This window comes from Ictidomys tridecemlineatus, chromosome 3, assembly GCF_052094955.1.
Source record: "Ictidomys tridecemlineatus isolate mIctTri1 chromosome 3, mIctTri1.hap1, whole genome shotgun sequence".
NCBI classification, from domain to species: domain Eukaryota; kingdom Metazoa; phylum Chordata; class Mammalia; order Rodentia; family Sciuridae; genus Ictidomys; species Ictidomys tridecemlineatus.
This window is the reverse complement of record NC_135479.1, coordinates 42,406,083-42,431,512: the sequence shown is the minus strand read 5'-3', so window position 1 is coordinate 42,431,512 and position 25,430 is coordinate 42,406,083. Positions and strand designations below refer to the sequence as shown.

General features: G+C 40.4%; 1 protein-coding gene across 9 annotated transcripts in view; it reads left to right on the top strand.

The window, feature by feature from the left end:
• Phf12 (PHD finger protein 12) overlaps positions 1 to 25,430 on the top strand; it is a 44,352-nt gene that overhangs the window by 9,454 nt on the left and 9,468 nt on the right. For 8 of the 9 annotated variants that reach the window (XM_005327844.5, XM_078042563.1, XM_078042562.1 and 5 more), the window contains exons 3-7: positions 14,261 to 14,333; positions 16,893 to 17,286; positions 18,770 to 18,890; positions 20,622 to 20,754; positions 23,235 to 23,399. In XM_005327844.5, the coding sequence (XP_005327901.1) occupies positions 14,261 to 14,333; positions 16,893 to 17,286; positions 18,770 to 18,890; positions 20,622 to 20,754; positions 23,235 to 23,399 (886 nt within the window). Of the gene's footprint in view, positions 1 to 13,297; positions 13,380 to 14,260; positions 14,334 to 16,892; positions 17,287 to 18,769; positions 18,891 to 20,621; positions 20,755 to 23,234; positions 23,400 to 25,430 lie in introns of those variants that run through there. The other variant, XM_040269200.2, reaches the window with a different exon arrangement.

The window sequence follows — 25,430 nt, the reverse complement described above, 5'->3', positions numbered from 1 at the left end:
CATGTGCTAGGCAAGTGCTCTACCACTGAGCTACAACCTCAGCCCAAGCCTAAGGTATTTGTAAATCTAGGTCTCAGCAAATGAGAACAAAGATGAGGTTTTAGCATATTTTGTATAGAAAGCAAAACTGGAGGCTACAAAATTTATTAATGAAAGAAAAGATTTGATTTTGACCCATTGACTGGAAGGAACTTGACCACTACCTGGAAGAATTGTTGAATTCACATTAAGCAAATTTCTGGTGTACCTTGTAGATAAGTGAAGATTTTCATTTCTTTTTTTCTCTTGGTGGTTCTGAGTATTGAACCCTGGGGCACTTTATCACTGAGCTATAACCCAGACCTTTTTGTTTTGAGAAAGGGTCTCACTAAGCTGCCTAGACTGGCCTCAAACTTGGCAGTCCTCCTGCCTCAGCCTCCTGGGATTACAGGCATTTGCCACCACACCCAGCTGGTGAAATTTTCTAAGTAATGAAAAACATTTTTTTCTCTCTCTTTGTAGTGCTGGGGATCAAACTCAGGGTTTAGTTCATGCTAAGCACTGAGCTATATTCCCAGCCCAGTAATGAAAACTTTGATTTGTTCATTCAGAGCCATTTGTCCTTCCCTTTTACTATCATTGCTCTGAACAGATGCTCACTAAAACTGCTTAAAAACCCTTTCCCTCTTCTCACTGCTGTGTAATACCAAGTAGTATTACAAATGAGAGACATGCAAAGAAAAACATTGATTGGGGGATGGAAACGATATCTGGGTTATTCCAAGGGGGTGATGTCTTCATTTAATACACACACACAAGGTAACCATTGCTTCCCCCAATTACATTTGCTTTCCTATATGTTAATCACTCTGTTGTTTAATTTTTGCCCTTCTCCTATTTCCTGATAAGTTATACAGGATGTCTCCCAGGAAATGTTTCCCAATTTTGACAGAACAAAAAACACTTAAGAGTAAGAGCAGGATTGGGAGATGCTCCATGCCAGAACCTAGTGTCATCTTTCCCACTGATCTGGGCTCTGCATGAAACTCTTTTTGAAATAAGCTTGAGAGAGCAATAGAGGACTCTTCTTGAGGTTTGACTTTTAACCACAGCATAAAGACATAATTTTAGCTCCAGGCCAGGCAGGGGTGAAGGAACCTCAGAATTACTAGCAATCTTGAGTTCCAAGTGGAACCCTGTTTGTGGCAACACAAGTACACATGACCCAGGAAGGGATAGTATGGGGGTTTTGTTTGTTTGTTTTTCAGTACTGTGAATTAAACACAAGACCTCATGAATGCTAGGTAAGTGCTCTACCACTGATCTACATCCCCAACCCTGTGTTTTCAATTTTTTGAGACAGGGTCTTGCTCAGGTTATCCAGACTGGCTTTGATCTTGTTATTCTCCTGCCTCAGTCTCTTGAGTAATTGGTATTACAGGCCCAGTTGAGAGATATTGAATGTTATTTTTCTCTTGTCTATATATGTGCAGAAAAGCTAATGCATTGCACAGAACTTTGAGTGAATCTAAATAAATCTCTGCATTATGAAATTAGGCAACACAGATCTACTCTTTTCTTTCTACCATCTTTTTTCTACCATCTCTCTGTGATGAGCTAGAAGCTTTAAAATTCCCACATTCACTGAACCATCAGCTAGAGTTCGGCTGATTATCGGGTGTTTTTTTTTTTTGATATTTATTTTTTTTAGGTTTAGATGAACACAACACAATGCCTTTATTTTTATGTGGTGCTGAGGATTGAACCCGAACCCGGGTCCCGCCCGTACTAGGCAAGAACTCTACCGCTGAGCAACAATCCCAGCCCCCTGATTATCAGTTTTAACAAAGCTTTGGAAACATTAGTGATAAACTATATGGTGAACTTTTTCAATTGAAAATCATCAATTGTTGGTTGGATAATACTGAAAATTATACTCCATTAATTTCATCAAAATGTATCTGAATAGATTGACTATGTTTAACTTCCCTTGATCTTACTTGCCATTTTTTAAAAAATTTTTTTAGTTGTCGATGGATCTTTTTAAAAATTATTATTATTTATTTGTATGTGGTGCTGAGAATTAAACCCAGTGCCTTACACGTGCTAGTCAGGCACTCTACCACTGAGCCACAACCCCAACCCCCCCCCCCCCATTGCTTGCCATTTTTTGAAAGAGCATCATCTTTTTTTCTTGGTGCTGGGGATTGAACCCAAGGGTGCTTTAGCCCTGCTATAACCCCAGCCTAAGGCAGGATCTTGCTGAAGTTGTGGAGACTGACCTTGAAATGTAATCCTTCTGCCTCAGCCTCATGAATAGCTGAGATTATAGGTATGCGCCACTGTCCCTACCCTGAAAGAGCATCAGCTTAAGTATAGAGAGAATTTTGTCACTAATTTTGACTTTTTGATAAACATTGTTTGCTTTATCCCTCTTTTGCAGTTGTCATGGTTTTGCCTGCCATAGCCATTCTGACTTAGCAAACTGTCGTACTAAAGGAAACACCTAATTTTGTGATATCCGACATCTTTGTAGGCTGTGGTTTGTTGGTGTTGAAGTAACTGTATGTTAAGAAAAGTCTGCAGTTTAACAGCAAATGACTCATGTCCAAAGCTTGTATGCCTTCTGCATTTCTTAAAGGGCTTCCCTCAATTGTTAACATTTGTGTACACCTATGTAGACCTTTAGGATGATCATTCTTTGCTTAAGGGTCATCCTAGAGAAAAGTGGATCAAAGGGAAAAATTATGGTTGTCTGTCTCTGAGAAGTATATTAAACTGCTAAATAGGTCACTGGGGGTATAAGTGAAAGGCTATGGAAGCCCAGGTCAGCACTTAGCTGTGACAAACCATGACAGCATGGTTTGTGATAGCAAGCCCAGGAGATTACTTCAGTCTTGTGTGTTTGGGGGGCTGGGGTTTGAGAAAAATTGGGGGATGGGAGAGGGTAATGGTAAGAGGAGGGAGCAAGTCCTGTGCTTTGTGAACCAAGTAATATTATTCTCTTTCCTTACCTTTTTTATGACCCTGTGATTGGAAGTAAATTAAGCAGAAATCCCTCTTTAGGATAAAGCAACTGAGTCTTAAATAAAAACTTGTTCTCTGGATTTAGCCGAGTTATTTATTTATTTATTTTTATTGGCTTTTTTTTTTTTTTTTTTTCTTCATCAGTGCTAAGTCTTGAGCATAGGGCATTATGCACACTAGACAAGCATTCTATCACTAAACTATACCCCCAGCCCCTTAGTTGCATTTTTAAGTTTGGACATTTTTAGTGTTCTTAGTTTTCCAAGCCTTTATAAAATTTTAAGTCCAATCACTGTAAACTGACTCAGATTCTTTTTTTTGGGGGGGGGGGTACCAGGAATTGAACTCAGGGGCTCTCTACACTGAGCCATATCCCCAGCCCTGTTTTGTATTTTATTTAGAGACAGGGTCTCACTGAGTTTCTTAGTGTCTCACCATTGCTGAGGCTGGCTTTGAACTTGCAATCCTCCTGCCTCAGCCTCCCAGCTGATTATAGGCATGTACCACCAAGCCCTGTTGGCTCAGATTCTTGAGGTGTGTTTGCAAAAAAAAAAATATGTCCTGGCTATTTCCTTTTTCTTGATACATCACTATCAACTGAACAGTAAGCAGTTTTCCATAGCTCTGAGTCTTGTATGGAATACACAGTTGCAGTTGTCAATTCTTCCTTCCAATGGAACATTCCCTGGTAGTAGTATTAGAAAATGATTATTTACCCTGATGTATTCCTGTAGTCCCTGCTGTTGGGGGGCCTGAAGCAAGAGGTGTGCAAGTTCAAGACCAGCCTGAGCAATTTAGCAAGACCCTGTCTCAAAAAAATTTTTTAAAGGGGCTAGGGATAGCTCAGTAGTAGAGCACTCCTAAATTCAATCCCTAATACTATGCTGGGGGCATGGGGGATGGGGGGGGAGGAAATGACTGTTGAGGTCAGAATGTTGACCCTTTTCCAAAACCATTAGGTTCCAACATTTATCATGAAATGATGGAATGAAGCCTCATTTAAAAAATGGTTGCATGCAGCCCAACTTTTTTTTGTAGAGAAGTCAGGATTATAAGAGTAGCCAAGCCAGGCCACCGATACAGCAGACCCTGTGGCACTGGGCCCAGCTTGTGGAAAAGGTAGCGGAGGAAAACATCCAGTATGGTTGCTGGTGCTCTGCCCTCCCTCTTTTCCCTGAACTAACTTTTAGCACTCTTCTTCAGGTGCCCTTTGTTGAGAGGATATTATAAGCCAGTTCAAAATACAAGGCAATAAAACTTGGGGGCACAGTCAGCTAGTTTGAAAGAATTGTATGCCTGTGGAAGTGACGCAACTAGCTAAGTTTCTCAATGGGGCATTTGTAGTGGCCTGGCACTTCATTGGTTTCCTTGTTAACATTGCCACTGAGGCTTTGCATGAAAAACTAGCATCCTTGTATTTTTTATGTACTTTGTGGTATTAGCTGTATTTGAGTCAGTAGCTAGAATAAAGGAGGGTAACAGATTAAGGTTTAGGCACCCCATGAACTTTCTGCTTTCATCTCTCCAACATCCTTCAGTAAGGCCATCTTCTTTGCCTTTGAAAGGTAAACCATACTTGAAGATAAAAGCTGAGACCTACCCAAGTGTCCAGAGAATGCTTGCTGTTTCTACTGACATTTGAATTTCATTAAATTGTGTTCCTTCTGTTTCTTCAAAGCATAGATCGTTAAATTTGCTACATTGCTATGGCTTCTAATTTAAATTAAAGTTTTTTTTTAATTATCAGGGAGTGGAAGAAGGGGAGGAAGAGAAAAGTGCTAGAGAATTACATTGGCCAAATTATATTATTATGTTGTGTGCATGTACAAATAAGTAATAAAAAATCTCACCAAATGTACAACCATAATGGACCAATTTAAAATGTGGAAAAAATGTTGGGCACAATAGCACACCCCTATAATTCCAGTGATTTGGGAAGCTGAAGCAGGAGGAGCACAAGTTCAAAGCCAGCTTAAGCAACTTAGTGAGCCCTACACAACTGAAGAAGACCCTGTCTCAAAGTAAAAAATAGAAAGGGCTGGGGATGTGGCTTGGTGGTTAAACATCCCTGTGTTCAATTCCCAGTACAAAAGAGAAAAAAAAAATTAATTAAACTATACCTAATATGTCTTAAGCTTTTATTAGAACATTTTTTTAGTTCACAGAAAGAAAGTCCTGTGGAGTTTTTTTTTTTGGTTTTTTTTTTGAAACCAGGGGCATGCTACCACTGAACTATATACCCCCAGCACTTTTCCCTTTTCTTCAAATTTTATTTTGTTTTGAGACAGGCTCTTGCTCTTGCTAAACTACCCAGGCTGGTCTCAAATTTGCAATCTTCCTGCCTCAGCCTCCCAAGAACCTGGGATTTCAGGTGTGTACCACCATAATTTTTTAAAAGGCTCATAGGTCCCTGCATACATCAAGATGGCTGCCAGGAGGCTGAGACATTATTGTGGTCCTGTCAACAATCACATTCAGTCACCATTTTGGCTACTACTAGTACATTTTCTGAACTGGCTGAGAGCAGCAGGGCCAGTCTGAGAAGAGTATATATTATCTTTTACTGTTGGTCTTACAGAATTCTGCTAAATATAATTGCAGGATTTTTATATGATAGTGGACCTTAGATGGATGGATGAGACCTGTGAACTGTGAAATTAAAAATCAAAACTGCTCAGTGCTATTGTTTGCTTGCTGAACACTCCCTCCCACCAAAAGAAGACAAGGGACATATAGATAATGATGGGGGCAGTCAAAACTCTCTTAGTCTGATATTTCAGCTGAAAATGCCATAAATGGGTAGAGAGCTTCTGATTCCTGGAGAATGATGGATTCTGACAGGAGGGACCCCTACCAGTTCATGTGACTGACCTCTTTTATAAAAGAATCTGAGTGGAAGGCTCTTGGTATATTGTGTTCAGACATGTTGTTTGTATAGTGTTCTTGTTAAGTATTTGTATTAAATTGAATATTTTGTCCAGGAAAGAAAAATGGAGTGTTCTTTCATAAATATTTTTCATCCTCTTGTCTTGTTTGTCTTGTTTTCTTTTATCCTAAGATATACACTAACACTTTTAATTTGGTTAAGTGAGATTTTCATCTCTCAGGTTACTGTTGGCTCAGGTTTTGTGATGCCTCTATCACTTAGGTGTATGGTCAGTTGAAAACCACACTACAGTAACCTCACATATTAAAAAAAAGAAAAAGAAGGTCCAGAGCTTAACACCATTTTATCTGAATGTTGTAACACACACACACACACACACACACACACACAGAGGTCTCTGAAATAAAAGGCAGTCGTTCTGCTTTGTGGTCTCCCTCCACCTTTCCTCTCCTCTTTGTTCTCTTATTTCCCCTCCCCCTTCTCTTCTTCCAGTTCCATATAGAAAAACTGTTTGCACTGGTAGGTAATTAACACGGTGCTATGGAGCAACAGGTCCCACTGGTGGTGACTAAATCTGAAGTAAATGTTAATATCATGCAGGTTCACATGTATTAATAGGCGAGGGAGATAAGTGAGGTTAGATACAGCCACTCTGCTTATAGGTCTTGAAATAGATCCTCTTAATTAGAAAGCCAAGAACCATGACAACTACTAACATCTTCCACTTGCAGTGGTTAGTTGCAGCCTCATTAGTGAATGAAAGAGGCATTCTAAATTAAAACTGGACTACATCCTTTGGCTGTGAGTTGGGATCATCTGGCTCTGGGCTTTGAATCTTTGACACAGAAAGGTTTGTGCAGGCATTATGGTGAGATTTGGGGTGTGTGTATGGTTTTCTCCTTAGGACTCCAGAATAGATCCATCTAGACTCCTTCATCAGTAGTAGGAATGAGCTATTTGGATTTGTTTATGGGAGTCTGGATATGTTGCAGTCATACTGTAAAGGCTGGCTTTAGGATTTTTTTTTTTTTTAAGTTAGAGTTGGACACATTACCTTTATCTCTTTATTTTTATGTGGTGCAGGGGATCGAACCCAGGGCCTCACACATGCTAGGTAAGCCTCTACCACTGAGCCACAACCCAAGCCCAAGGAAATTTTAATTTTTGGAAAATTAATGTTCTTGACCAGCTTTCCAATTAGGTTGTATATAAATACTGTTTTTAACAGTTGGTAAGCCTTCTCCCTGCCTCAGAGAGAGCCACACCAAACTCTGAGAAGCATATCTTTCAGTTGTATATACAATCTGAAGATTCAAAGCATTATTATAAGGTATTTTTTTTTTCAAATTTATTTTTTAGTTGTACTTGGACACAATATCTTTGTTTTATTTATTTATTCATATGTGGTGCTGAGGAGCGAACCCAGGGCCTCACACATGCTAGGCAAGTGCTCTACCGCTGAGCTGCAACCCCAGCCCCATTTATAAGCTATTTTATAACAGTGTTTTTAAGTTCAGGTAATAGTTAAAATAGTGAGTTGGAAAGCAGTGAACAGTTGTTTGGGGCCAGAAATTGCAGGCCAGAAGTTTTGTTTTGTTTTGTTTTGTTTTTAATCTTTTATTGATTTTATTTTTTTAATACATGACAGCAGTGGAATGCATTCAAATTCTTATTACACATAGAGCAACTTTCCATATCTCTGTATTTTCACGCCGATTCATGCCTTTATACATGTACTTTTTTTTAACAATTCCTTTTTATATATATATTAATTTTTTAGTTGCAGATGGATACAATACCTTTGTTTTTTTATTTATTTTTATGTGGTATTGAGAGCCGAACCCAGGGCCTCGAACACGCCAGGTGAGCACTCTACCATTGAGCCACAACCCCAGCCCCTGCATTACAATTCTTAATACACATATATACCACAATTTTTTATATTTTTGTTTGAATATAAAATATGTTGACACCCAATTCAAGTCTTCATACATGTACTTTGTATAATGATGTCAAATACATTCCACCATCCTTGCTAATCCCCTGCCCATTCCCTTTCCCTCCCACCCCTCGTCCCTATCTAGAATTCATCTAATCCTCCCATGCTCTCCCTCCCTACCCCACTATGAGTCAGCCTCCTTATATCAGAGAAAACATTTAGCATTTGTTTTGGGGGGATTGGCTAACTTCACTTAGCATTATCTTCTCTGACACCAATCATTTACCTGCAAATGCCTTTGTTCTTGTTTAAGGCCAGAGGTTTTTTTTGTTTGTTTTAATATTTTTTTTAGCTATACGTGGACACAATATCTTTATTTTGTTTATTTATTTTTATGTGGTGCTGAGGATCGAACCCAGTGCCTCACATGTGCAAGGCAAGCGCTCTGCCACTGAGCCACCAACCCAGTCCAAGGCCAAAGGTTTTTAACAGATCATCTGGAAGGAAACTTAAGCATGACAGAGAAGATGTTCTGCTAGAGCTCAGTCCTCAGAGAACACTCTTCTCTACCTGTCTCACAGTATTGCATGCCATATTGTTTTGAAGCCAGAAAATAGAGGTTCTTGCCCTGTTCACTAAAGAACTACTTGTTTTCCAAGACAAGCCAGCTGGGGTACAGAATACACTGTTCCAGGGTTTACATTCCTATGATGTGAACAGTTCTGAGAAGGAAGCTAAAGGTTCAAACACTGTCCTACTCTATTTAGACTTAAACATTTATTCCCAGGATGAATGTTCCCATTTCAAGAAACTTTATCAGGTAGTTTGTCAAGAAGCAGAAATAAATCTGCTTCTGAAACTGTGGTTTCCTCCTGAATCCTTAATTGCACACCCTGTCTTTTTAATTAATTGTCTTACCAGTGCCAGGACTTGAACCCAGGGATATTCTACATTGAGCTACATTTTTCAGCCCCCCAACTTTTTTTTTTTTTTTTAGTTAGGGTTAGGCAATTTGGTGAGGCCCTGTCTCTAAATAAAATATAAAAAACTAATCATTAGTTTTGCTTTGTATTCATCCTCCAGTGTGGTACCTAGCTCAATGGTTAGTGAACAGTGAAAACTCAGTAAATATTGACTGATATTGAAAGAAATGTTTGGCCGTTAAGTTAAGGAAGGTACCCTACCGGGTTCCCCAGAAATAAGAGAACTACTAAAAGTCTTTTTAAAAAATAGCCTTTGGGGGCTGGGGATGTGGCTCAAGTGGTAGCATGCTCGCCTAGCATGCATGAGGCACTGGGTTCGATTCTCAGCACCACATAGAAACAAAATAAAGATATTGTGTTTGCCTAAAAATAAAAAATAAATTTAAAAAAATAGCCTTTGGTTTCAAGAGTATTAAGAGCCAGGAAACTTTGATTTCGATTTTAGTTCTGCTGCTTAACTGGCTCCATGACTTTAAATAAGTCAGTCTTCTCACCTGTATGATGAGAATTAGAATTAATTATCTCCTAATATGGTAGTTAGGATCAAATAACAGCATCTGTTGAATACTTGTGAACTGTAATATAGTAGATGAAGTTGTCGTTCTCATTCTGCTATTTCTAGGCTTTAGTGGTTAGGAAGCATATTGGTATCTTTATAGGCAGCATTGTCTCACCATAGAGTTTTCATGGATTTTACTGGTGAGCAGCTGAAAGTGGTAAAAGAAGCTCAGCATTACCAGATGGACAGTTGAGGTGGGAAAGTCCTTAAAACCGACTTCATGGATACCACAAGGATGCAGAATCACCTTTCTCCCTGGAAATTTCCTGATAGAGAGCAAATAACCTCTTTTGGAACTGGTTCCTGAGCTCTCCCAGTGGCAGTGTATCTTTTCTGGAGCCATTTCATAAATTCTTTTCCTCTAGAAATTTGATTTGAAAGCTGCCTTCTAAAAAGCTTAAAAGGAATTGCTTAGAATAGAGAGAAAATACAATTATAAGAAAGGTTTATGGTGACAGTGCCTATGTTCCAGCTGTGGGTATGATTATTTCCTAGAAATGTAGACCTTCCTTCCCTGTCCATCCTCTTAGATATCACTGCCTTCTCTCAAGGTACCCCCTTTTCAGTTTTGTATTTTTTTCTTCTCATACTTTTTTTTATTTTATTTGAGACAGGATCTTCCTGAGTTGCCCAGCCTGACCTCAAACTTGGGATACTCTTGCTTCAGCTTCCTGAGTTGCTAAGATTATAGGCATGCACCTGGCTATCAAATTTGTTGTTTCAAAAGGCTACTCTGAATCTAAGAAAGCAGCAAATCTAATCAAGTAATGAAATGATGGCCTCACTTTTCTAGATGTTCTGTGCTTATCCTGGAGACAACACCTGGACTTCCTTGGACCACTCCTTAAACTTATAGCTCCTGTGCCTTACTTTAAGACAATCTAACAAAAGAAGCCTGTGGACACAGTGTAGAATTCTGGGAAATGTGTGTTTTTAAAACCTAGTATCTCTAAAACTGATACTTAAAAAACCTACAAAGAGCTACTTTAAAGAAAAATTTTAAGCATTAAACCCCTATTTTGAGAGGGAGAGAGCATCAAAAATGAGCTAGGCACAGTGGCCCACGCCTGTAATCTCAGCTCGAGAGACAGGTGGGAGGATCGCAAGTTCAAAGCCAGCCTCAGCAATTTTACAAGGCACTCAGCAACTCAGCAAGACCCTGACTCTAAATAAAATATTTTTAAAAGTCTGGGGATGTGGCTCAAGTGGTAGCACACTCGCCTGGCCTGCCTGCGGCCGGGGTTCGATCCTCAGCACCACATACAAACAAAGATGTTGTGTCCGCTGAGAACTAAAAAATAAATATTAAAAAAAATTCTCTCAAAAGTCTGGGGATGTGGCTCAGTACTTAAGCACCCCTAGGTTCAATCCTTAGTACTTAAAAGGTAGGGGGCTAGGAATGTAGTTTAGTGTTACAGCACTTGCCTGGCTTGCAGAAGTTCCAAGGCTTGATCCCCAGCATTGCAACAAAAGAAACAATTTAAAATTTAAAAAAAAATGTTTTAAAATATTTAATTTTTTAGTTGTAGTTGGACACAATGCCTTTATTTTATTTATTTATTTTTATGTGGTGCTGAGGGTCAAACCCAGGATCTCGCACATGCTAAATGAGCTCTCTAGAGTTGAGCCCCAGCCTCCAAATTAAAAATGTTTAAGATTGGAAGACTGGAGATATAGTTCAGTGATAGAGCACTTCCCTAGCATGAATAATGCCCAGGGTTCTTTTTGCAACACACACACATACACAAAAGACAATGTTTAAGTGTGGAAGTAAGTATGAAGTTCAGGTGAGGGGAAGGTCTGTGTGATTGTGGGCCATGGCACTGAAATGAGCTGAGACAGAGGTGAGAAACAGCATGGGCAGTGTTTAGGGATCCAGCTGACTGATGGAGCTGCAGAAGAGACAGAATCCACAATACTAAGGAGCTTGAACTTTATTTTGCAATGGATGGAAGGGTGCCTTTGAAGGGTTTTTTCGTCAGGGGAGTGATGTGATCTGAATTGTGTTTTAGATAAATCATTCTGTCAGCAAGGTTGGGAAGAAATTGAGGGAAGCATGAAGGGTAGCTGGGAGACCATTCACATCTTGGTGAAAGATCTAAGCCCAGATCACTTTGTCTTGCCCTTCTCTGCTTTCCATATTTGATGTAGGATATCTTGGTACAATGCCAGCGGGCAGATGAAAAGAAATGATGAAAAACAGAATCAGAAGTGACAGCCTTCAGGGTTAATTTTAATATGACAGCTGCTGAAGCATAGCAGAGTCTGTAGGCCTTTGCAAATGACATGCATGCATTTCATTAGTTTGGATATGGCCTATTGTAGAAATACAATGAAGAGAACCAGGGAAGACTTTATGTGACATTCACCTGTGGTTTCTAGGGCTTGAAGACCTGTCCCAACAGACCACTATGTCTCCAGTTTTCTGCTTCCTGGTAAGCATCCTCCTGAGATTCTATTAAGGAAACAGGGAGGAAGGGAAGCAATGAACTGTGAAGGTTTGGTGAGCATCTGCATTTATGCTTAGGGCTCTAGGGAAACATGGCAAGAGCTAGGGAAATTTGCCAGGCCAAAGCGCTGTTTTAAGTAGAAACCGTAAAATTTTAAGCCCTAGGATTTAAAGCTGAGTCCTTTAGCATTGTAAAACTACATGAATTGGGCTGGGGTTGTGGCTCAGTGGTAGAGTGCTCGCCTAGCATGCTTGAGGCACTGAGTTCGATCCTCACCACCACATAAATGTAAAATAAAGATATTGTGTCCACTTAAAAAATAAAAAATAAAAAGTTTTTTAAAAATTATGTGAGTTGGGGGATTTGTTGTTTTTACTATTTGTTACATTCTTTGAAAAAAAAAATTTCCTACCATTCTAAGAAGGTGACTCCAAGAGTAAAAGGTAGAAATTTCTTAAACAAGCATAAATGTAACCTTATTCTGTGCAGAGTGGTTTTTAGGCTTTGATGTTCAACAGAATCACTTTGAGGTCTTGTTAAACATCAATGGCTACACCCCATCCTACAAATTTTTATTCAGTAGATCTGAAATGGTGTCAGAATTTGCATTCCTAATAAATTCCTAGATGCTGTGTTGCTGCTGAATGGGAACCATACTTTGAGAACCACTGTTGTTGGCTAGGCACAGTGGTGCATGCCTATAATCTCAGTGACTTGGGAGGCTTGAGGCAGGAAGATCAAAAGTTCAAGACCAGCCTTGGCATTTAGCGAGACTCTTTCTCAAAATAAAAATTACATATTGGTGTTAAGAACCCCTGGATTCAATCCCCAGTATCAAAACAGAGGGGATCTGAGGCTGCACCTCAGTGCTCAGTCCCCCAGAAAAAGAGAAAGAACCACTTTTATAAGCAGTAGAAATGTGACTCTCAAGGATTTAATAGTCTCATGGCTTTTGGTGTACCTTAATGGAAATCAGTGACCTCGAGGATCTGTGAGGCCCAGCCCTACACAGCTCATTTTGATTCAGTCTTGACTTTGTATCTCCTGCATATACAACCTCCTTATTACAGAAATACAAAGAGGGAGGAGATACAATCATTGTCTTGGTCTCTGTAGTTGAAAAAATAATAATAAATAAATTAAGAGGGATTGGGGATTTAGCTCAATGACAGAGCACTTACCTAACAGGCAAAAGGCCCTGGGGTTCAATCCTTGGCATTGGGGAAAGGTTAGTGTGGAAATCAAAAAATAAGGCAGCAAAAAATAAATAAGAGAACTATGACACAAAGCAAAATACAAGTGCCAAAAAATGACAACTAAACCATGCAGAAAGAGATACAAGTTACATATATAATCTGGAAAGAGCCCATGGAGAGAGAACTGTGTCTGGTTATCTATTACTGCATAACAAAACTACCCCAAAACTCAGTGGCTTGAAACAGAAACTAGCTATTATCTTTCACAATTCTGAAGGTTGACTGGGATCAGCTGGATGGTTTTCTGTTCCACGTGTTGCTGGCAGACACTGCAGTTGTTTGGAGGACAGATTGAGCTGGTATGTCCAAGATGACACATTCACATAGCAGTATCTGGTCCTGCCTGTTGACTTGGAGTTCACCTGAAGCTGTTCATTGGAGCACCTCAAGTATCCTCCTTGTGGCTTCTCCCAGCATGACAGCAGGGCTCTGAGATGGAACATTCCAAGCACATAAAAGTGGAATCTGCCGATCTTATAAAGCTCAGGCTTGGAAGTTACACCACGTCATCTCTGCTGCATTCTGTTGATCAAAGCAAATCACAAAACAAGCCCAATTGTACAGATGGGAAATGAACTACCTCTGAATGGGAGGCGGAACAAAAATTTGCAGCCATTTTGAATCCACCACAGGTTGATTGAGGCAGGCCTTAAAGGATGGCAGAAAAGAGTTTTGACAGGCATAGCTTTCCTAAAGGAAGGGTATTCCAAAGGAAGAAATAGCAAGTTTTCAGTTTAATCAGGAGGGAGGGTAGCTGATGTTGGCCAGGGAAGATGGAATGGGGCTATGTGGCAGGGGACTTTGAACAGCAAGTGGAAGAGCTTAGGCTTAGACTGAAAGACTTTAAAAACTGTGGAAGACCTCTTGGTGATTTTATTGGCATTGTGCAGAGTTTGGGAATGATTCTTCAGGCTCCAAACTAGTTCTTTATTCCTTTTCCCACAAGTTCAGTGTTAGTAGAGCTGGATTTGGCTTCTTTAAGGTTGAGAAGGAAGATTCATTGCTCAACTGATTATAAATGATGCTGAGTAAGCATTTTGAAGGATAAGATATCTCAGTTCTGAAGGATGGGCCAAAATAAGAGTTTAGGAACATGCAGCTTGTGCCAGGCCTACCTAGGCTTTTTCCTGCTGCATCAAAGGGTTAGTTACTTAGTCTTGCCCTTGTCTTTTCCTCACAGTAACCCTCCACTGAGTGAAGAGATGTTGCCTCCCGGGGAGTGGATGTGTCACCGGTGCACTGTTCGCCGAAAGGTAATAATGCTGCTTCCTGAAGGCTTTGCTCACAATGCCAGATCTAGAGCACTGATACTCTGGAGCTAAGATTGCCTGGCCCTGAAGGCATTTTCATCCCTTCGTGTTTCTTCTCAGTCTGAAATCACCCTACTCACCCCATGGTGACTGTTTGGAATCTAGTAGGGCCTAAAAATCCAAACATGGGTTGCTAAAATGGGCAGAAGTGTGTTAATTTACTGAGCTACATTTAGTTACTGGTGACAGGAGTAGTCTGATCTTACCGACCTCCTGTAAATGGCCTGAATGTGGCAGCCATAGCTGGGAAACAGCAGAGGAAAAGCCACTTCTCCAGTTTGATGGAAAAGGGGTTTTTCTTCTTACCTAAGGCAAATAAGTCACTGGTTTCCAGAGACTTGGCCAGGTGTATTGGGGAGAGGAGTTTGAACCCATTTTTCTCTTCACCTACCCTTCCCTTGGCTTTGATAATTCAGTACTGGCTTTAGGAACATGGTTCATTATTTCCTGCTTTGAGAATTTTTGTTAGGTATAAGAGTTAAATTCTCACTTGTCAAAAAAGGAAGTAGAAGCGTTTCCACTCAGATTATGACTGACCCAATCTTCAGATTACAGGCTGTGGATTAGAATTTGTAAGTTGTTAGCCAACCCTTGCCCTCCTGCACACTAATTATACACCCAGCAATTTTCCTTTGTTGTGACATCACCACCTTTTCCTGGCCCCTGAATATGATGTCACAATGGAGAATGACTTCCTTGATTGCAGAAACAGGATGAGGAGATGATTCAGAGATTGTGGTTTATGTCTGTAACAGTTTGGGGCCTTTAAAAAGAAGATAAACAGGCTGATCTTTTTTCAATGTGTGCACAAGAGTTCCTATTAAAAAGCAAACCCAAGCCAAGTCAGTCACCTAACCACAGCTATAGTTTAATTTTTAAAGTCCATAAACCAGGCTGTCTTCCAACATCCTTTCCTGTGCATCCTCAATTAGATTAGAACCAGGCCAGTTGGAGATACCTACCAGTCAGAAGGCCTTTCAGGAACTTGCCATGCAAAGAAGCTGGACCTGAAAGGGTTGGGAGAAATGAAACAGAAGAGGTAAAGCCAGAAAATGAGGATTGAGAAAAGGAACTAACATTATGTCAGTACCTATCATATGCTAGGTATTTTGCTATTTACTTTTATTTCATTTAATCTGTGCAGCCATCTAAGGATGCTAGTAGTAGATCTCTATTTTAGAAAGGAAGAAACTGAGACTGAGAAATGTAGAGTAACTTTTCCCATGGACTCAAAGGAATTGACAGAGCCAATATTTGAACCAAATTCTATCTCATTTTAAAGCTCTGTTGTTGTGTCTTTTATCAGGTTTTTTTTTTTTTTTTTTTTTTTTTAAGAAGCAGGCAGGGCTACTTGCTGGGAATTATACTAAGCTTTTTTCAAAATAGGGTGCTTCTCCTAGTTGCCACTCCAACCTGATTTCACATGGACCTCTTTGTTTACTGGTACAAATCTGCCTTTTTCACCATCATCACTCTGTTTGGGGCTCCTGTATTTATAATGAAGTCTATTAAAATGAAATGTCCTCTGGGCCTCTGATGTTTAGGTCCTACCATGATTCCTAGTGGAAGCTAGGTCTTTCCCCAGCTCAGAGCCATCCCTTTCAATATGTGACCTTCTTTGTCTCTACCATTTTTCCCAGAAAAAGAGAATAAAGTTTTATTCATCTCGCTTTGTAGGTAGAGAAATTTCTGCCCACCAGCCTGAGTCACCCAAGGTCAGAGGGAATCGGTGGCAGAACTGGGACAAGATCCCAGATCTTCTGACTGGAGACCAGTGTTAAACCTTCCCTTGGCCAGTCTATTTGGAATCCTAGAGGAAAATGTATTATCACTCATCCAGTCCTACTGAGTACACTTAAGCTTTTTCCATTTCTCCATCTTCTAAGAAGTATCACTTTCAGAGTTCTAGTTAAAGTTGAAACACTGGAAGCCATCTTTCTTGGACACCATGATTGACCTCCACACGCTATCAGCTCTGCCTTGTAGTTAATTATCTTATGTGCCAGCACCCGGCCTCCCTGAAAGGGGAACTCTACTGGCCTGTTTTACCTTTGCTTTGGAACATTTTCTCTATTTTAGCAAAGTTTTAAAAGTCATCAGAAAGTCAGGATGCTCCAAAGCAGACTACAATGCTCTTGTTGATTTTCACTGTTATTCTTATTAAATTTATTCTCATTGTGTTAATTTTTTAGCCTTTTGAACCTGTACTTTGTATACAGATGATATGTATCATGATGAGTTAGAGTTAATGATGTGTAATTTGTGTAATTGTTTCTAATTTTCCAATACTTTTTGGTGATTTCCCCACTGCAATAGTTTTCTCAGCTTTAGTTTAGTTCAATTTAGTGTGTCAACTTTAACAGACCAAGTCCCAAGGTGAATGATTCTGTGATATGTAAGGAACTTTGTGATTTTCATTAATGATCTAGCAGGACATTGTACACGCATCTCTTTCTATTTTGTGGTACTTTTCATGATGGGCCCACCTATTCATTTGCACAGAAACGAGAGCAGAAAAAGGAGCTGGGCCATGTCAATGGACTGGTGGACAAAACTGGCAAACGGACTACATCACCCAGCAGTGACACTGACTTGTTGGACAGATCAGCTAGCAAAACTGAACTCAAGGCCATTGCCCATGCCCGGATTCTGGAAAGGAGAGCCAGCCGGCCTGGCACCCCCACATCCAACGCCAGCACAGAGACTCCCACCTCTGAGCAGAACGACGTTGATGAGGACATCATTGATGTGGATGAGGAGCCAGTAGCAGCAGAGCCGGACTATGTGCAGCCCCAGCTGAGGCGGCCTTTTGAGCTGCTTATTGCTGCCGCCATGGAGCGGAACCCCACCCAATTTCAGTTGCCCAATGAACTGACTTGTACCACTGCACTACCAGGTTAGCCACACCATCATCATATCTCCTCCCCTACCCCAGCTTCCCCAAAGGATTATCATCCATCAAAGAGCAGTGTTGCCTGTGTAGCCACTGTCTCACATTCCTATTCCTTGTTATGCCTGGAGAGATCTTTGAAGGTTTTTAGCTAGTACAGTGCTTGTTCAATATTCCTTTTTTTTTTTTTTTTTTTTTTTTTTGAGTCTCCAAACTCCTTTCCTGCCCCTTCTCAGTATCTTCTATTTTTTTTTCCAAATTGATGCTACTTTCACATGGTGCAAAATTAAAAATATAAGCTGGGCCTTGTGGCACACTCCTGTAATCCAAGCGACTCAAGAGACAGGAGGATCTCAGGTTCAAGGCCAGCCTCAGCAACTTAGTGAGATCCTCAGCAACTTAGCAAGACCCTGTCTTAGAAAAGTAAAAGGACTGGGTATGTAGTTTGTTGGTAATGTACGCCTGGGTTCAATCCCCAAGACCACACACACACCAAAAAATATATATAAAATATGAACACTTACAATGAAAAATTTCCCTTCCACGCCTGTTATCCATCTTCCTACCCTTCACAGGAAACCACTGGTTGATTCTTGTGTATCCTAGAATTTCTTTGTGCGTGTATAAGCAAATACAGATACATGTGTGTATTTTTTCCTTAAATAACATACTAGATATACTGTTCTGCACCTTGCTTTTTTTCACTTCACAAAATATTCTAGAGGTATTAATATATTAATATAGAAATTCCTCAATTTTTTTTTTTTGTGCTTGCATAATGGTCCATTGTACAGATGTGCCACAATTTAGCTAGTTTCCTATTAACTGACATTTAGGTTGTTCCTAATCTTTTGTTACCAAGATAGTACTTCAACAAATAACTTTGTAATTACATCATTGTGTACTACATGTAATAGATATGTGGGTATTATATGTAGGTTAAATTCCTAATTGCTGGGTCAGTATGCACTGATAGCTCTGATAGATATTACTAAATTACCAATTTGTAATATCTGTCTATTACCAATTACCCTCTTTTATTTATTTTTTTTAATCAAGTCTTGGTTTCTATTTGATACCATTGATACCACAAAGATTTTAGATCTATTTTTCTTGCTAGAGAAAGAGAAATTGGTGGAAAGTTTTAAAAGATGCATATGGAATCAAGGCATTTCTGATTTCTATAAAAATGTAAATTTGTAGTCTTCAGCTACCTTCACAGAATAGTCTTTGTTGACCATTTGATTTGGGCATTTATATTTCTTAGGTTGCCAGTGTCAAACCCAGGTTTCTGATCACTTGCTGTTTGTAAAACAGATGTGTTACTGCTATAGAACAGGTGACTTTTGCTCCCTCATGAACAGTCTCTGACTTATATCTGAATCTCCTTTTTCCTCTCTTCCTATTCATTTTCTCACTCGAAACCAGCTCTGGGGGCCTCGGAAAGATCCATGTCTGAGCAGTTCAGCATCACCAATTTCTCTTCTAGGTTCTAGCAAGAGGAGAAGAAAGGAGGAAACCACAGGGAAAAATGTAAAGAAGACACAGCATGAGTTAGATCACAATGGTCTTGTTCCCTTACCCGTCAAAGTCTGCTTCACATGTAACAGGTATTTTCTTCTATACCAAAGGGCTCTTCCTTTATATATTCAGCAAATGGTGCATTTTTTTCTTCTATCACCTCTTTATTTATTGATGGTATGAATACATAGAAATTGACTGATTGAATGACCAGAGCCTTGAAAGTATTAATAAATTCCCTGAAGAATAATAGTACAGGAGTACTATTAACTATGTTGCTAGAGACTAGAACAAGAAAAGTTGGTCTTGAACTGAAGCATGAGATTATTTAGATTAGAGAACAGGAAAAATTATGGTCAGTAAGGCCTCATGTTCCTGGAAAAGACAAAGTGTTTTGAAATCAGTAAAGATGCCGGGCATGGTGGTACACACCTGTAATCCCAGCAATTTAGGGGTGGAGGCAGGAGGGTCACAGGTTCAAAGCCAGCCTCAGTAAAAGCGAGGCACTAAGCAACTCAGAGCTTGTCTCTAAATAAAATACAAAATAGGGGTGGGGATGTGCCTCAGTGGTCAAGTGTCCCTGAGTTCAATCCCCAGTACCAAAAACAAAAAGTACAAGTATATATGGTAGTTTGGTCTGAATGATTTATTTAGAAATAGCCCCTGAACTACCCCAGTTATATCTTCCTTGGGTCACTGGATTTCTTCAAATAGGATCTCAGTGATAGAAATCAGCTACTTCAATTACTGAAGCTGAACTTGTTGGCTAGGGTATGTTAGAGGGACTACATTATGTTCAGGATAGGATAGCAGGAGAAAATAGCTATCAAAAACAATTTGGGCATGGTAGTATATGCCTGTAATCCCAGCAGTTTAGGAGGCTGAGACAGGAGGATCACAAGTTCAAAGCCAGCCTCAGCAATGATGAGGCACTTAGCAACTCAATGAGACCCTATTTCTCAATAAAATACAAAAATTGAGATGGGGATGTGGCTCAGTGGTCAAGTGTCCCTGAGTTCAATCCTCAGCCCCCCCCCCCCCAAAAAAAAAAAGGTGGTAGTATTTAATGGATGTGGTGGCACACACCTGTAATCCCAGGTACCCAAGAGGCTGGAGCAGGAGGATCATAAATCACCAAACTGGGTGACTTTAGGAAACCTTGTCTCAAAATTCTTTGAAAAAAGGGCCAGGAGTGGGCCGGGGCTGTAGCTTAGCAGCAGAGAGCTTGCCTAGCATGTGTGAGGCACTGGGTTAGATCCTCAGCACCACATAAAAATAGACAAAATAAAGGCATTCTGTCCATCTGCAACTAAAAAAAAAAAAAAAAATTTAAAGCGGGGGGCGGGGCAGGAGTATAGCTCAGTGATAAAGCGCTCCTGGGGTTTATCCCCAATACTGAAGGGGGGAAAAGGTATTTATATCAATAACAAAAGGAAGAAGTATCTCACAACAAAAGCTATAGGGAAATAGACAAAGTAATTTCTCTCTTTTAAGGAGTAGAGAGCAGAGTTCACTGTCTTCTCCAGTGGGTATGACCATTGACCATTCTTGCTCTAACAGCCACTTTAGCTACACTCCAAATAAACATTCAAGTCATCACAAGAGACATTCTTGACAGAAGAGAGAATAATGGAGAACCTGGTGGTAGCCTCCAAATTCATCCATCTTTCTGATCAGAAGTATAACTGAATTATTGGGGTAGGAAGATGTGGGAAAATGCTGTTAGGATTAAGGAGAGGGGGTTGTTCCACAGTGCAGAATTATTCTGAATTTTCCCATCTTAATACAGATGTGGCCAACATCTCTTTTTCTTTTGGCAGGAGCTGCCGTGTGGCCCCTCTCATCCAGTGTGACTATTGCCCCCTCCTGTTTCATATGGACTGCCTCGAGCCACCGCTCACTGCCATGCCCCTGGGCAGATGGATGTGTCCGAATCACATCGAACATGTGGTGGTAAGCACAGCAGTGTCCAATCAATTCTCTTTGGGCACAGCTGGGGTGTGGACTGATTCAGTAGAAAGCATATTAAGATTAGCTTTGTTCCAGAGTTCACAATAATCTCACAGATGCTGGTTTCTATAGACAATCCTACTCAGTTCTGATTATTATGACATACCTCAGCTGTGCGTTTTGCCTTTTCCCACAATACCTTGTTTTGGCTGCAAAAGCATACTTAACCCACTTGGTTGTTTTTTGAGTAATTTCTTCTGTTGTGGATTAAGCAGTTGATTTTGCAGCCCTAGAAGATCTAATATTAAGGAAATAAATGGTTGGCTATCTGGAATATATGTGTCGCAGTCTCCAAATAAGGTTCATTTCTTCTGTTGCTTTAATTCTTTATAACCACATGTATTGGTGTTCAGTACGTTGAAAGAATGAATGTTGTGGGGCTAGGGATATAGCTTAGTGGTAGAGCACTTGCCTAGGGTGTGTGAGGTTTCAGGTTTGATCCTCAATACCACATAAAAATAAATAAATAAAATAAAGGTATTGTGTCTGTCTACAACTTAAAAAAAAAAAAAAAAGGAATGAATGTTTATCACCAGGAGTCTTGGATACATTTTCTACACTGCTCTCGGGAGGCTAGAACACAGCTGTCATTAGCTATCTCCAAAAGGATTTGTCCTTCTAGGCAGTTAGAATAGATAACAAGATGGAATGGGAGAGGGCTCCAGGAGGAGACCCTTACTTATGAGAAACCTTTCCAAACCAAAAAGGTAGCTGCTTAAAAGCCTTGTGGTATAGTCTGTCATCCCAACAACTAAGGCAAGAGGACTGAAGGTTCAAGGCCAACCTAAGCAATTTAGAAAGACCCTGTCTCAAAATATAAAAGAAGCCAGGCGTGGTGGTGCACACCTATAATCCCAGTGGCTCTGGAGGCTGAGACAGGAGGATCATGAGTTCAAAGCCAGCCTCAGAAAGGACAAGGCACTAAGCAACTCAACTGAGACCCTGTCTCTAAATAAAATACAAAAAATAGGTCTAGGGATATGTCTTAGTGGTCGAGTGAGTGCCCCTGAGTTCAATCCCTGGTACCAAAAAATATATGTATATATAAAAGGGCTGGGATGTGGCTCAGTGGTTAAGCACCCCCTGGGTTCACTTCCTGGTACCAAAAAAGGTTGGGGGGGGACATTGTCAAATCTGGGATGAGGAATATAGCTCAATAGTAGAGCACTTGCCTAGCCCTGAGTTCAATGCCAGCACTGGAAACAAAAAAGAACAACACCTACCAAATAATATTAATCATGAAATAGTTAAAGACTGACATACATGGAGCCTGGGAGTGTGAGTTAGTGGTGAGGTGCTATCTAGCACTTGTGAGGCCCTGCATTTGATCTCCTTTGTATATGGAAGTGTTACTTTGTGTTCTTTTGATTTGGGCCACTTTAGATTTATCTAAGAGGAAGTGTCTCAGGCTGGGGTTGTGGCTCAGTGGTAGATCACTCGTCTAGCACGCATAAGGCACTGGGTTTGATCCTCAGCACCACTTATGAAATAAAGATATTGTGTCCACCTACAACTAAAAGATAAATATTTAAAAAAAAAAAAAAAAAGGAAGTGTCTCTAAGGCTCATTATGAGTGACTCTTTGCTTCCTGCCAAACCAGGGGGAAAAAAGAAGAAAAAAGACCATAAGCAGTTTATCCAAATACAGATCTTAAGGAGCAACTTTCCAGTGAATGAGAAATTACTAATTAGCTAATTTTATTAGCTACTTAAAGATTGTGCCTAATTTGCCAATTAGGAAGCTTCCAAAGGAGATTCTTTCTTTTGAACTTAAGCGTAGGGAACCAAATGTGGAAGAGGAGAGTGGCGTGGGTTCTTCATACCTTTAGTAGGCTATTGCAGAAACTCTTCTTTCTTCTTTCCTGTTAGCCTCTTAAGAGGTGGCGAAATTTCCCCCCTTCCATGAAGGAAGACTGTCATATCAGAATGGGTTCACAGAGGTGCTCCCTTGAACCCTAGAGCAGGAAAGGGGCAGGGCATATAGGATCCTCATCCAACTATTGGGCAAGCTCCTCTGTAGGAACAGTCCTGCTTCCTCTGTGAGTCCCTTCCTGTTGGGAGTTTGGGTCTCTTGGGGGTCTGAAACCTGGTGTTGCTGGGAGGGTACCCTGACAGAGTAGTCTGAACTAGAACTGACGACTGTCAGGCTGAATTCTTAAGGATACTTCTTGACTAATTCTCTGTTTCCTTTCTTTGAGCCTCACTGGGAAACAGGAACATATCAGCTGAGGAGGAAAGTCTCATCCATGTTGCCTTACTCTCTAGCAAGAGTGTTGGCATCTTGTCCCTGACTGAAGGATCCCATTTGGCTGAAAAATTCTGTTTTTTTTTGTTGTTGTTTTTAATATCTCAGAGAATGGGGCTACCTGAAGGTGGGGATACCTTTCAAGATTCACCACAAGGGTGTTTCTGGTTTGTCTCTAGCTGAACCAGAAGAATATGACACTGAGCAATCGGTGCCAGGTGTTTGATCGTTTCCAGGACACCATTTCACAGCATGTCGTCAAAGTGGACTTCCTGAACCGAATCCATAAGAAGCACCCTCCTAACCGCCGTGTGCTCCAGTCAGTCAAAAGAAGAAGCCTGAAGGTGAGTCACAGATCTGGTACAGGCAGGATGATGGTGTCCTGATTGCCTTTGTTTGATAAATAGAGAGGGCCATTTTCCCAGTTTTACAAACATGGAGACGGTGAAGACCTACAGAGATTTGTCTTTGGTGTCTCAGCAAGTAATAAATGTTTGTTTGTTTGTGGTGCTGGGGATTGAACCCAGGGCCTGTGCATGCAAGGTAAGCACTCTACCAACTGAGCTATATCCCCAGCCCAAACAATGAATGTTAAACTTATGTTTTAGTTCTTGAGCATGTTGAGGGCCAAGCCTCAAGTAGGCTTTCAAAGTCTGCAAGTCTCTGGTTCTCCAAAGATAAGCACTCTTCAGCCCATGCCACCAAACCTAGTTGTGCTTGGCTGTCACTTTCTCCTCACCTGAAGTCACCCTGTCTGTCCCCATTATATGTCTTCTGTCCAAGAGCCATCTGGATCTTTCTTTTGAGATAAAGTCACAGTCCTATCTACCAGCAAAAAAACAGCAATTCTCAAAAATGGCCACTTGATGGCAGCTACACTTTAAACTCAGATCGCACCACACCCATCACCTCCTGTGGGTGTTAGTCCTAGCAAGGTGCTAACTGTTGAAAATTGTGGAACAAACTCTTAACTGGATAAATATTTTTCCTTCAATAGAAACACGAGTTTTCTAAAACTAAAGTGTTTCCCGTGGTGGCATGCCTCAGACCTCAGTTAAATGGATCTGCAAGTAATCAAGACTGTGTGATTTACTGTGTAGACAGAGAAGCAAGCCTGACTACTGAAGTGAAAGCCCAGGAGGCCTTGATTACAAGTCCCATCATTGTTTTGTTCCTCCTCCACTGTTTTTTTTGTTACCTGGGATTGAACTCAGGAACACTCGACCACTGAGCCAAATTCCCAGCCTGTTTTGTTTTTTTTTTTTTTGTTTAATATATATATATATATATATATATATATATATATATATATATATATTTAGTTGTAGATGGACAAATACTTTTGTTTATTTATTTTTATGTGGTGCTGAGGATCGACCCAGGGCCCCGCACGTGCTAGGTGAGCACTCTACCACTGAGCCACAACCTCAAACCTCCAGCCCTATTTTGTATGTTATTTAGAGACAGGGTCTCACTGAGTTGCTTAGCGCCTTGCTGTTGCTGAGGCTGGCTTTGAACTCGTGATTCTCCTGTCTTAGCCTCCCAAGCCACGTGGCCACCACTCCTGGCTCCCTCCATGTTATTAAATGTTTCCCTGTTATCAAGGAAAATCAACAACAGGGCATGAGTTACCTGATAAACCTTTTGTAATAGGACAGTTTAAGGGTGAAATGAGGACTATAGCAACATAGGACAGTGGCCTTTACTCTTAGTTGTAACAGTATAGGTAAAATCTGCTGAGAACTTGATATCTATGTTAGGAGTTCCTCCTTCACCTACCTTTTCACTCTTCTCCAGGAAGCCTTAGACTAGCCCACTGTTCCATCCTCCTCCTCTAATTGATGTTGATCTCAAAAAGCCCAAGGTACCAGCTGATGACTTCTACCTCCTATTCTTTGCCTTTTTTCTCATGCAGGTCTGTCTGCCCATACTACAGATAAGCTCAGTCTCAACCTACCCTAGACCAAAAGTCTCGCAGAATCTGCTTTCCCTCTATATTTCCAGTGTCAGTGAATGATAGTGATCTCTACCCGGTCCCTGAGGCCAAAATTCTGGAAACCATTTCCAGTTTTTCCCATATTCCATAAGGTTTTAGTAAACAAATCTGTTGGTTCTCTGGGTGTTTTCCAAATCCACCAAGTGCTTTCACATCTCTGTGCCATACATGTTGCTCCAACCTTTATTTCCCCTTTATCTGCCTAGAAATTCTTTCTCAACTTTGCAAGTCTTGGTTCAAATACTTGCTATAAAATCTTCCTTAATCCCAAGCTCCTGTCCCCTGAACTAAAATAAGCACTCTCCTTTTTTTTGTTTGTTTGTTTGTTTTTGATAGCAACTCTGACATGCTTCTATTCTAGGATCAATTACATGTATTG